Source organism: Oryza brachyantha, chromosome 3 (assembly GCF_000231095.2).
Source record: "Oryza brachyantha chromosome 3, ObraRS2, whole genome shotgun sequence".
Lineage (NCBI taxonomy): Eukaryota > Viridiplantae > Streptophyta > Magnoliopsida > Poales > Poaceae > Oryza > Oryza brachyantha.
Genome location: NC_023165.2, coordinates 26934615 through 26946727, shown reverse-complemented (window position 1 = coordinate 26946727; position 12113 = coordinate 26934615). Strand labels below are relative to the sequence as shown.

Below are 12113 nucleotides of genomic sequence, written 5' to 3'. Positions count from 1 at the left end.
CAAAATTAAAATTTTCAACTTTTAATTTGGAGTATTTTTATCGTAGTTTATTTTTTAATCTTAGATTTTAGAGATTTTAGATTGCAAAGAACACATATATAAAAATTTATTTATAAATTATTTTTAATTATTTTTAATTTACAAATAAGTTTATTAATAAATTATTTTTAATTTGCAAATATACCACCCAGTAGGAGTGTTTACTACTCTGCACTAAACAAGTTATATAGTAGCAAATTTGTTTAGTGCAGAGTATACCAAACTACTCTCCGGAGAGTGAGTGGTAAATTATTTTTAAGTAAGCATCTTCCAGAGGTGTTCAGCTGTTTTAATTGCCGGAACATTTTTCCGTGAGCAATATAACATTTCTTACCAATGTGATAAAACACCTGATGTATTAAAAAATATCATGCGGTTCCTTTCGCCCAGAGACAGCTGGCGAAGTCGAAAGCCCACCGTTTCGGCCTCGCACCAACCAGGCCGGAGAGGCCTTTGGATGCGCTAGCATAACAAAATCAAACCAAGCAGCGAGGGCGAGACTTCCCGCGGGAAACCAGACGCCCCCGGTGTGAGTCGAGTCGGTGCTTGCTCGCTGGCAATGGCAAGGCGCCCATGGCGGCACAGAGAGAGAGGGCCAAACCAGCGGCGAGGCCATCACGCCTTTCCTCGCTTCCGGCGTGCCGACCTTGTGTGCGCGCACACCGGCGAGATCCACCCTCCATTTTAGTTACGTCTCCTCTCCTCCCCCGATTCATTCGCCGGGGACACCTAGCAGTCGCAGAGCATCAAGGTGAGCTCGTCGGCGAGAAGCGCGGTACTGAAGCAGCAGCTTGGAGCCGTCTCAGCGATGGGCGCGCCGGTGCGCCGCGGCGCATTCGTGTGCTTCGTCCTCCTCCTGGCCCGTGCGGCCGCGGTGGAGACGCCGCCGGAGGGACGCACATTGTCCGTCTCCGGAGGCGACAACTCCTCTGGTACGGCCACAGCCGCCGGCGCCGGCGCCGTGGGAGCGGGGATCATCTCCAACTCGGTGCTGGTGGCGTTGCTGGACTCGCACTACACGGAGATGGCGGAGCTGGTGGAGAAGGCGCTCCTCCTCCCGACGCTGGAGGACGCCGTCGCCAAGCACAGCGTCACCATCCTCGCGCCGCGGAACGAGGCGCTGGAGCTGGGCCTAAACCCAGAGTTCAAGCGCTTCCTGCTCGAGCCGCGGAACCTCAAGTCGCTCCAGTCGCTGCTCCTCTTCCACGTCCTCCCCGCGCGGCTCCCCTCCGGATCCTGGCCCGGGGGCTCCCACCCAACGCTCTCTGGCGAGGAGGTCGAGCTCGCCGCTGCCGCCGTCACGCGCCCGGACGCGGTGGTCAGGGCGGATGGCGTCATCCACGGGATCGAGCGCCTCCTCGTGCCGCGCTCCGTCCAGGACGAATTCAACCGCCGCCGCAGCCTCGCCGACATCTCCGCCATGCCGCCCACGGCCGCGCCCCAGGTGGATCCAAGGACGCAACCCCTCGAGAAGCCGCCGCCCAGCGCTTCCGCCGTGCTCCCGACCCCCAACGCGATCGTCCCCGACGATCCCTCCGTCGTCGCGCAGGCGTCGGAGCCCAGTGGCCGCTACGACGGCGAAGGCCAGGTGAAGGACTTCATCCAGAGCCTGCTCAAGTACGGCGGCTACAACGAGCTCGCCGACATCCTCGTCAACCTCACCTCGCTCGCCGCCGAGGTAGCCCAGCTCGTCTCCGAGGGGTACACGCTCACCGTGCTCGCGCCCAACGACGAGGCCATGGCGCGCCTCACCACGGACCAGCTCAGCGAGCCCGGCTCGCCGGAGAACATCCTGTACTACCACATGATCCCGGAGTACCAGTCCGAGGAGAGCATGTACAACGCGGTGCGGCGGTTCGGCGCGGTGCGGTACGACACGCTGCGGCTGCCGCACAAGGTGGTGGCGCGGGAGGCCGACGGCTCCGTCAAGTTCGGGCGCGGCGAGGGGGCGGCGTATCTGTTTGACCCGGACATCTACGCCGACGGTAGGATCTCCGTGCAGGGCATCGACGCCGTGCTGTTCCCGCCGGATGCCGCGAAGACGGAACCAGCCACCGCCCGCGTCACGAGGGCGACTACCACGACCATCACCAGCACCGACAAGACGAAACTCCGGAGAGGTCAGCGATCTCACTAGATCTGACATTTAGCTTTTATAGTTCTTGCGTTCTCGTCTTTTTGCTTCTGGTCGTGCTTATAAGCTATAATTTAAATTTTTAACTTTAAATTTATAGTTTATTTTAGGTTTTTTGTTAAAGTTTATTTTTCAGTGTTGATTTTTATGTTATTAAGAATACGTATTTATAAATTATTTTTTATTTATAAATATGTTGTTTGGTTTTTTTTCACTTTTGGTTAGTCTATTTTAGCGGTGTAACTTGCTGGTGATGCAATCTGTGACCTATCTTTTCAGTTGTGTCTGCAATTTTGACATCGAATTAATGTGCCATTAACTGGCATAGATATATTGTGTGAGCTTTTCTTTTAGTCCTTGTATGTCTTTGAATCTAAGTTAGCTGAAGCTGCTCTCCTATCTTAAGATTTTGTTGACACCTGATGCTGATTACACAGGGTGTCTGGTAAACGTAATACCATGACATAAATTTTCTTGACTAATGGACTCGTATTCTTTAATTGTTTCCCTTTAGTAATCAGTACTATAACAATAATGTCGTTATATGTGTTGACCACTGCATAATGGAGTAGTAATGTTATTGTTATTTCCTCTTGAAATACTGTAGGGAAGTTGTTAGAAGCATCGTGCCGAATGGCTGGCATCCTTGGTCAGATATCGCGATTCACAGGCTGCCAGAACTCAGGACTCAGGAAAGATTGATCACATGATACCGAAACATGAACTAGAATGAGGGTGCTAGTCTGCTAGAGCCATCCACATCATCATATTTTTTTTAGTTTGTTCAAAACAAATAGTAAATCGGGAGGAAATAAAGTGGTTTTTGTTGCTGGCTTGCTGTGTCTAGGAAAGGCAGTAAAATGTTCTTATTTGAAGACTAAAATATTTGTGTATAAAAGCGTTTTGTTTTTGTTTGTCGTTCTTGCTTCTTTTTCTGTCTTTACAGAATCTCGAGAAAACATACCAACATGCAATGGGTTGAAGCTTCCTCCACTGCCCCGAAAGATCATCATATGATAGTGGGGTTTACATTATCAACCGACAACCAGATTTCGAGCCCTGATGGTATCATGGTTTTCTACAAATTTTGATTGATTTTTGACAGATTTTGACTGTATTTTGATCAAATGTACTATTTGATACTAGAATCTTCCAAAAATCATTGAAAATTTCAACTGGAATTTGATTCCAGAAGCGTTGAAACATCGAAAAACAGCGAAAACCGGCCGGATTTGATCGATTTTATGAAACCTAACGTGGCACACCTCCAAAATCACCCGACGCTGGACGATGAAATTGTGAGATCGGATTAGGCTATAGAGGGGGAGTGAATATAGCTAAAGTGTAACTATCTCTGAAAAGAACAAACTTTCAATTCGATCGCAAAACTCCAAAAAAGATATCTCCGTGAAAAATAAGAGGACAGGAATGGAGATATCAAAAATAAAACAGAGTAGGAAATATCGACAGGAATTTAAATGCGGAAAGCGTAAAATTTAAATACGGTAAATAAAATTTCATTTCACAAGTAAACTTCAAATTTCATTTTTAAAGTTCACAAAGCTTGGTTTACAAGCTTAACAAGAACAATTCATGAGAGTTATTGTCACATCTAACCAACACAAGCTGAAGTAACAAACGACTCTCGAAAACACTTTTCATTCCATCACAAAGTTGCTTACTCAAGCAACCATCCCTTCCCTATTTATAGGGCTAATCCTCCATTGGAAAAAGACCAAAATACCCCTAAAACTTGGCGGCTACTCTAAGTCCTCGCAGCCGCTCGATCTAGAATCGGCGCTCTAGAATGAGCCACGTAGCCCTTTTTCTGATCTGCCACAGGAGATCCAGGAGACACAGAAGATCCAGCCTCCAACGCGAGCACGGGACGACTTGCATTCCGCGCGCCCCAACCAGAGGCCTCCACGTGTCCGGTACAGACGAGCTCCTCTCGCCCGAGATGGATGCACGCATGCCTCGTCTCGGCCTGGGCCCGCTCGTCAGCGCCCGAACCCGGGGATATCCGCTTCCGCCCGCATGCACGCGCTCGCGCCTCGGTGGCCTGATCCCGCACGTCAGTGACCGAGCACTCCACTCGCGGTAGCACGACGCAAATCCTCATGCCTCGCCGGTCCCGCCCGTCAGCGAAGCTGCGCCTGCCCGCATGCACCGTTGACCGCTCGCAAACTCTCGGCATGCATCAGTGCATGTGTTGCCTCCTAGCTGAACTAGCTTGCTCTGCCTTGCTCTCTGTCTTGTTGGCTAGTATGTAGTACGTACTCATGTGCAAACCAATAACCAAGCCCATGTATACGTGCGTACATGCATGCAGCCAATGCATGGTGTACTCATTTTCCTCTTTTTCTATTTTCTTTGCAAATTGCTGATACTTCCACACGATGTCTGATTTTACGTACGCGTCTGTGTCCCACCTTATCACCCAACGATCTCGACCGTGCTAGACCACAACTCTCCCTGAGTTTGATCTCGGTCTGTCGTTGACCAAAGTTGACCCAAGCACCTGCACACAAACAATCCGAACCATCGTTTTGCAGGCACATGTTTCGCGACCTAACCCTCGTTAGTCAACACACACGCTTCACCCACACTCGCTAATTTTCCATCACAATTAATACAAACCACTTTTGGTTTCACATAAATACAACATGCTCAAATGGTCATCTCGCATGTTTCTACTACCTCCATCCCATAATAACCTCATTTTTTGTTTTTTCATGTCTAACGTTTGACCATTCGTTTTATTTGAAATTTTTTTGCGATTAATATTTGTATTGTTACTAGGTGATAAAATATAAATAGTATTTTATACGTGACTATTTCTTTAAGTTTTTTACAAATTTTTCAAATAAGACGAATGGTCAAACGTTATACACGGAAAACGAAAAATAAGATTATTATGGGACTTAGGTTGTGTCATTTTCAGTCTCCCGTAGCTCTTGGCTGTGTACATTCAAAAGATAACGAAAACAACATACGGTAGCAATAGCTTGCTGAGAAGTAAGGGTATCCATAATGTGCATGAGAAATTAATCTTAATCACTAGAAAAAATATCATTGTAGTCTATCTTTATGCATTGCAACGGGAGCGTACACTAAAATATTGCTAGGGTGAATCTTAAGCTTAAATCAAAAAGATAAGAAGATGAGGTACATTAAGAACAAGTATAATAGCAGGCTATAAGCTTGGCTATATGATTATGTGGAGGAGAGAGAGGAGGAGAACGAGTGTAAGCAGACTGTTAGCTTGTAACCAGCTTGAGCACAGGAACCAAGAAATTCTGGGAGAGTGACGTGTGGATCCTGTATTAATGATAAAGAGCTAACTAGTATATGAGTGTGTTAAGAAAAGACTATAAAAAACCTTATAGTCAGTTTATTGACTATATTATTAGTCTTGCTATTATGTATCCCTTCCTCTTACTACTCTTACACAAATCACAAATATCAGTACGTTCTCGGGAAGGAAAGGCTCTACTTCTCCGCAAGCTGGAATAGTTAGCACACAAAACAGAAGTAGCACGGGAGCATGTAAGCGTTCTGCACGAAAAACCCGCCATCCAAAATTTCACTACCAGACCTCCTCAGAACTGTCACGTGACAACGATCTCCTCTCCCTAGCTAGCCAAAACCCTCAACCACCGGAGAACTCCGCGCCATGTGCGTGCGTCCGCAGCGCACCCACAGCCAGGTCTCGCCAGCAAAAAAACCAACAAACCCACGCATCAAGCGTGCTCCCCCTAAGCGTAGTGCTCACGAGAACCAGGTGCGCGCGCGAGCATGCACGGAGTTTCGCTCGCTCCCGTCTCGGCAACCGCCGCGGACGCACGCGCGCGCGCGGGGACGGGTGGTGGAATCCCAAAACCACCGACACACACGACGACGACGACACCGACGCCTCCATGCCCTCGCGAGGACGACGCGCGACGCGACCCCGCACCGCGCACGGCCCCGGCCCCGGCCGGGCGAAATCAACGCGGCAGCTGGCGCATCCGCGTAACCAAACGACGCGACACGGGCGCCTTCTCGCCTCGCCTCCCCTCCCCGTGTCGAAATCGCCGTCCGGGCGCAGTCAGTACCTTGGTACCGGCTGGCTCTCCGGTATCCCCGGTGCCGCAGCGGCCCGGGAGACGGGACGTCGCGCGCGGCAGAGAAAACTTTGCTTCAAAGGTGACACATTCACTCACGATTCACGAACTACCGTGCAGATCAAAAAGGAGGGAAAGAAAGGGGTTACCGGTTACCATTGGCAGTTTGACACCGCTAGGTAGAGGGAACATGCGCGTCAAAGCTGATGCAAATTAACGAGGAGGATGAGAAGTTTAGCCGCCAGAATGACAACTAAACGATCTAACGAGGGCGCTGTGACCGGCCGGTAGCTTAGCGTGGAGACTAACCCACGCCAAGCAAGAAAAGGGCGACGTGTCAGCCCAAACCATCGGAAAAGAGACGTCCCACTTTACGAGTCATTCGCTCCTATATTTTCTAAGCTAAAATTTAAATTATCAACCATTAATTATAAATTTTAGAATTATTTATTAAAATTTATTTTTCAGACTTAACTTTTAGAACACTAATAATATATATATATATAATTTATAAATTATTTTTTATTTATAAATGTGTCGTTTCTTTTTATGGGGCCATCACCCCTGTTACCTTCCGGCCCTTGAGGCCTTGGCACAATAATCAAACAAATGAAACGACCAAAAAGGAACCACCACTAATTCATTACTCGATGTCAACACTTTGGTTTAATTACAAAGTGATACCACATGATAAAATGGAGGCTGATTGGATTAAGCAATGATTTCTGATTCGTGGACCGTGGTTGGGTTTCATCAGGAGCTTCCTTTTGTGATTGTGTGAAAGCGCCGTACGGCAATGTACCGTGAGAAGCTCCTTTTTTTTTTTCTCATTTTCTGGGCGTTGGTTTGATAATTGATTGACGTTTTTGGTTGCGAGCAGCAGCGATCAGCGACGAATGGAAGCACGATTTTGGCGACGGCGACCATCTAACGATCTGGCATTTAAGTCACGATCAATGCTGCGAAGCTACACGTTGCGCAGCACCGAAAGCCATGGCTGGTCATACACAATGGTACAATACCCCATCCAACTCATGATCAGCCATGATAGTGTTCTTTTTCGTTGGGCTGTACGAAAAATGCCAAGAAGAAGATATGCTTGGAAACAAGAAACGAGAAGAAAAGGAGATCGATCCGATCATTAGTCCGTCCTTCTCTCTTCTCTGTAAACCTCACGAGATGCTAGCTTAGCTGTCCGCGAATGGCTCATCTGGGAGGGGCCACTTGATTATTCCTAATCTAATCTTTTTGACACACCAGAATGGAGAAGAAAACAACTAGATCTGTGGACGCTATGCTGCTCTGCATTTGACTAACAGCCTGCAAGTATTACTCGCACAGTAGTAGCAAGAGTGCGTTCGAGAGCAGTTAAGTGCGGCTTAATTACATCGCGGGCGCACATGGCGGCTCCTGTTTTGACCTCAGAAATAAAAAGATTACTCCGTTGTCCTGTCCAGCACGATATCTTAACACACCCCTCGTATACGATCCACTTCCGGTGGCACCGAATCGATGTACTTGCTCCACTTCATTAGCGAGCTCCTTTCGGGCTCCCACTGCAGTATACCCTGTATACTCCATTTCACCGGAAGTACGCGCGTCTCGGCAAGCAGCAAGCAGCGAGCGCGCGCGGGGCAGAAAGCGGGCGAAACCCGCGGAAAAATATTCGGCTTTTCGCGGTCTCGCGGCTCGCGCTGCGGACTCCAGGGCACGGCGAAAAGTTGCCTACGTTGCCGCGCGGCCGCAACCGCCAACGCGCGCGCGGGGGCGAGCGGACGGATTCCCCACACTTTTCTTGCCCCCTTGTGCGCGCGCGCGCACACCGACACTTCCTGCCCCCTCGCCTCGGCTCCGCACGGCACGGCCCGGGCTCCATCCACCGGCCAGACTGTGCGTCGCGTGGCGCTGCGGCTGCGCCGCTGCCCGCTTTTGCCCCCACCAACCACGGACTCCGCGTCGTCTTCACCCTTCGGCTCTCCTGAGCTCCTCTCCTTCCTCGGCTACTCGGCTCGCGTCCACTGTTCCACTTCCCATCGCTCTCTCTCTTCACTTGTAAGCAAGCTCACACGCACCTCACTCTCTTTCTCTTCTTCCCTCCGCTGGAGTAAAAAAGGAGGGGAAAGTGAGAAAAGCTCCACCCCACCCACCTCCGTTTTGGTTTACTTCTCTTCTTCTTCTTCTTCTCCTCCCCCGTTCCCCAATTCCATCCCCCAAACCACCACCGGGACGGAGGAGAGGTGGCCGGGGAGGGAGCGGTGGGGCGACAGTTGCAGCAGCCGTAGCGGCAGCAGGAGGGATTCGGGCAGGAGGAGCCGCCGCGATGGGCGCGCCGGTGCGCGGCGCCCTCGTCTTCTTCGTGCTTGTTCTCGTTGGTGCGGCCGCGGAGACGGCGCCCGAGGAACCCACATTGCCCTCCGCCGCCGCCGTCGGTGGCGGAGATGGTGCTGGTACGGGCGTGACCGCTGGTGCGGGTGCCGCTGCTGGTGTCGGCGGCGGTGGCGGCGCGGGAGGGATCAACTCCAACTCGGTGCTGGTGGCGCTGCTGGATTCGCATTACACGGAGCTGGCGGAGCTGGTGGAGAAGGCCCTCCTGCTCCAGACGCTGGAGGACGCCGTCGGCAAGCACAACGTCACCATCTTCGCGCCGCGGAACGAGGCGCTGGAGCGGGACCTCGACCCGGAGTTCAAGCGCTTCCTGCTCGAGCCGCGGAACCTCAAGTCGCTCCAGTCGCTGCTCCTCTTCCACGTCCTCCCTGCCCGCCTTCCCTCCGGATCCTGGCCCGCCGCCTCTCATCCGACTCTCTCCGGCGAGGAGGTTGAGCTCGCCGCGGGCAACGGCGGCGAGATGCGCGTCGCCCACGCCGCCGTAACCCGCCCAGACGCGGTGCTCAGGCCGGATGGTGTCATCCACGGGATCGAGCGCCTCCTCGTGCCCCGCTCTGTGCAGGAGGACTTCAACCGCCGCCGCAGCCTCGCCGACATCTCTGCAGTGCTGCCCACGGGCGCGCCCGAGGTGGACCCGAGGACCCACCGACTCAAGAAACCGGCGCCGCCCGTTCCCCCGGGCGCGCCCCCCGTGCTCCCGATCTGGGATGCCATGGCCCCCGGCCCTGCCATCGCGCCGGCGCCGGCCCCTGGACCGGGCTCCGGGAAGCACCACTTCGACGGCCACAGCCAGGTGAAGGACTTCATCCAGACCCTGCTCCTGTACGGCGGTTACAACGAGCTCGCCGACATCCTCGTCAACCTCACCTCTCTCGCCACCGAGATGGGCCGCCTTGTCTCCGAGGGCTACGTGCTCACCGTGCTCGCGCCCAACGACGAGGCCATGGCGCGCCTCACCACCGACCAGCTCAGCGAGCCAGGCTCGCCGGAGAACATCCTGTACTACCACATGATCCCGGAGTACCAGACCGAGGAGAGCATGTACAACGCGGTGCGGAGGTTCGGCAAGGTGCGCTACGACACGCTGCGGCTGCCGCACAAGGTGGTGGCGCGGGAGGCCGATGGCTCCGTCAAGTTTGGGCACGGCGAGGGGTCGGCGTATCTCTTCGACCCGGACATCTACACGGATGGCAGGATCGCGGTGCAGGGCATCGACGCCGTGCTGTTCCCGCCGGATGACACCAAGACGGCGCCGGACACCGCCCCCGTCGTCAGGAGGGCACCCGCCGTCACCGGCACCCGCAAGAGCAAGCTCCGGAGAGGTCAGCTAATCTCTTTAGATCTAAACTTGCATTTTCTACTCAATTTCATTAGTGTTTTCACAAAGTCGCCGTAGAAATTGACAGTTCACAACCTAGATTAGAGGGTTCAGTAGATGATTTTGTCACCGCAATCGCTTCGAGTCAATGCGGGTTGATGTTAGTAATGTTGCCTATGAGGGTTTCCTCCTCACCGGTAGTAAGTAGGAACAGGTAAGTGTTGTGACCGTAGCGGCGGGGATTAATTAATTTATCAATTGGTGGGTGGTGTGTACTGAGTGGAATAAAAACGAAGGTGTAGGCATAAAATAGAAGCAATTAGGGTTCTTGGCACTGCCCTATGCTCATGGCCGTTCTGAATGACATATGGCCTGTCGGTGCCCGTTTGGGCACTTCCTACCATGTGTAGTTAGTAAAACCAAAAATGCAGTCATTCTCTTTGGTGTTTATGCATTTACATTATTCAGACCATTACACATGGCTGGTTTGTCAGTGGTGTTAGCACTGGATTGGGAGCTGAAACCTTACGAATAGCTGTTCCTCACCTTCTACCTGTGCTGGTAGGTCACTGTCTTTACCATCTCTTGAGATACTGTGCCTGGGACTGCAAGTAAGCAAGGCCGGTGCTTTAACCCTTGACACACTAGCAACAGCTTTTCTTTCCCCCAAAGCATCAAAGTCTCATGCTTAAGCCTTTGCCTCATCTTGTTACCGGAGTTTGGTGGAATGGTGGTCTGTTCGGGTTGATTATGCATTGAGGGATGGCAATTGCTGAACTGTGTGCCTTTGCATGCGAATGCATCTAATGTTAGAGTTGAGGTGTTTTTGACTAGGACAGGTGAACTAAGAATTACAGAACCTGCACATGTTTGTTAAAGATAAAAAGTTTTGTAGATATATTTTGTGTGATCTGGGTCATTGGTTAAGAAATAAGATCAATCTAACTCTGCCCCACCCCACCCCACCCCCGATCTTTCTAGACCTGTGCTCATAAGGTATGCTAAGCATCTAGTGTAACATCATATTGCTACTTCGACATTTGGAAACCATGTTCTGGAGAAAATTTGATTTGATTTCAGAATTAGTGAGCAGGATACATGTACTGTTCCTTGTAGAAATGGTTGGCTGGCCAATGGCCATGAATTGTAGATTTGTAGAAACTACGCTGGTGCCTGTGAATTGATCACTCGGTGATATTCCTTATCTTCATTAGTTCATTTTAGGAGTGCAACGTGGTAATGCTGATTATAAAACTATAATAGTATGCTTGGGTATTTATGACCTAAATTATCAAATTTCTCTGCGATTTGACGTCAGATGTGCTATTGTCTGGTCTAGATTATTTGGGCTTATAGCTTACTACGTGTAACCTTTGAGTCCAAGTTACCTGAAGCCGTTGCGACATCTTCAGCACAACAAAAATGCCAAAATTTTATAGGCACCGAATGCCGAATTGACAGGGTATCAAATATAACATAATCTGATATTAGCAATCTTCAGTCTTCCAGCCTCATATTCTTCAAGCTTTTCTCTCAAGTATAACACCAGTGTCGTTATGTGTTTATCACCCACCTTATAATAATATTATGCTTCGTTCCTTTTTAAATACTGCAGGCAAGTTGTTAGAAGCAACGTGCCAAATGGCCGGCATCATTGGTCAGCGATCGCGATTCGCAAGCTGCCAGTAGACTTGAAAGATTGATCTCTTGATACCGAAACACGAACTAGAATGATGAGGTGATGGACTGCTGGAGCCGTCCACATTACCATTTGTTTTTTATTTTTATTTTGTTCATTATATTATTACGAATAATCAATCAGGTGGGGAATGTAATCTGGTGGTTGTTGGTGTGTCTGAAAAAAGGGCAGGAAAATGTTCATACAATCATACTTGAAGACCAAGATCTGTGTATAGGAGCATTTTTTTTTCCCCGTCAATTTTTCTTTCTGTTTTGACAGAATGCCGAGTAAACAATTAAACATTGCAGCATCCGTGGTGTTAAAGCTTCATCAATTCTGTGCATCTTTTACAAACTTAGGTTGTGTTCTTTTATAAATAGAAGATTATTTGATTTTTTGATAACTATTTAATGGTGTAAATAATAAAAATAATCACTATAAAGTTAAAAG

At 50.2% G+C, this 12113-nt stretch overlaps 2 protein-coding genes across 3 annotated transcripts; both read left to right on the top strand.

The window, feature by feature from the left end:
• The first annotated feature begins 804 nt into the window (after positions 1-804).
• On the top strand, positions 805-3348 carry LOC102714909 (fasciclin-like arabinogalactan protein 16). Of its 2 annotated transcripts, none has more exons than XM_015834616.2 (2): positions 805-2159; positions 2781-3208. In XM_015834616.2, exons 1-2 carry the CDS (start codon positions 848-850, stop codon positions 2873-2875), a joined length of 1407 nt encoding a protein of 468 aa, XP_015690102.2. In that variant the 5' UTR covers positions 805-847; the 3' UTR covers positions 2876-3208. The 2 variants fall into 2 exon arrangements, with proteins under 2 accessions (XP_015690102.2, XP_040378304.1); XM_040522370.1 differs by having other exon boundaries at positions 1000-2159; positions 3120-3348.
• Positions 3349-8376: 5028 nt separating this feature from the next.
• LOC102714637 (fasciclin-like arabinogalactan protein 15) lies at positions 8377-11997 on the top strand. The gene is made up of 2 exons (XM_040521706.1): positions 8377-9986; positions 11598-11997. The coding sequence occupies exons 1-2, from the start codon at positions 8600-8602 to the stop codon at positions 11669-11671; spliced, it is 1461 nt and encodes a 486-aa protein (XP_040377640.1). The 5' UTR covers positions 8377-8599; the 3' UTR covers positions 11672-11997.
• The last annotated feature ends 116 nt before the right edge of the window (positions 11998-12113 follow it).

Coding starts and splice junctions, on each gene's coding strand:
- LOC102714637 (XM_040521706.1), top strand. CDS start 8,600: ATGGGCGCGCCGGTGCGCGGCGCCCTCGTCTTCTTCGTGCTTGTTCTC. Junction 9,987..11,597: donor CAAGAGCAAGCTCCGGAGAG/GTCAGCTAATCT, acceptor TAAATACTGCAG/GCAAGTTGTTAGAAGCAACG.
- LOC102714909 (XM_015834616.2), top strand. CDS start 848: ATGGGCGCGCCGGTGCGCCGCGGCGCATTCGTGTGCTTCGTCCTCCTC. Junction 2,160..2,780: donor CAAGACGAAACTCCGGAGAG/GTCAGCGATCTC, acceptor GAAATACTGTAG/GGAAGTTGTTAGAAGCATCG.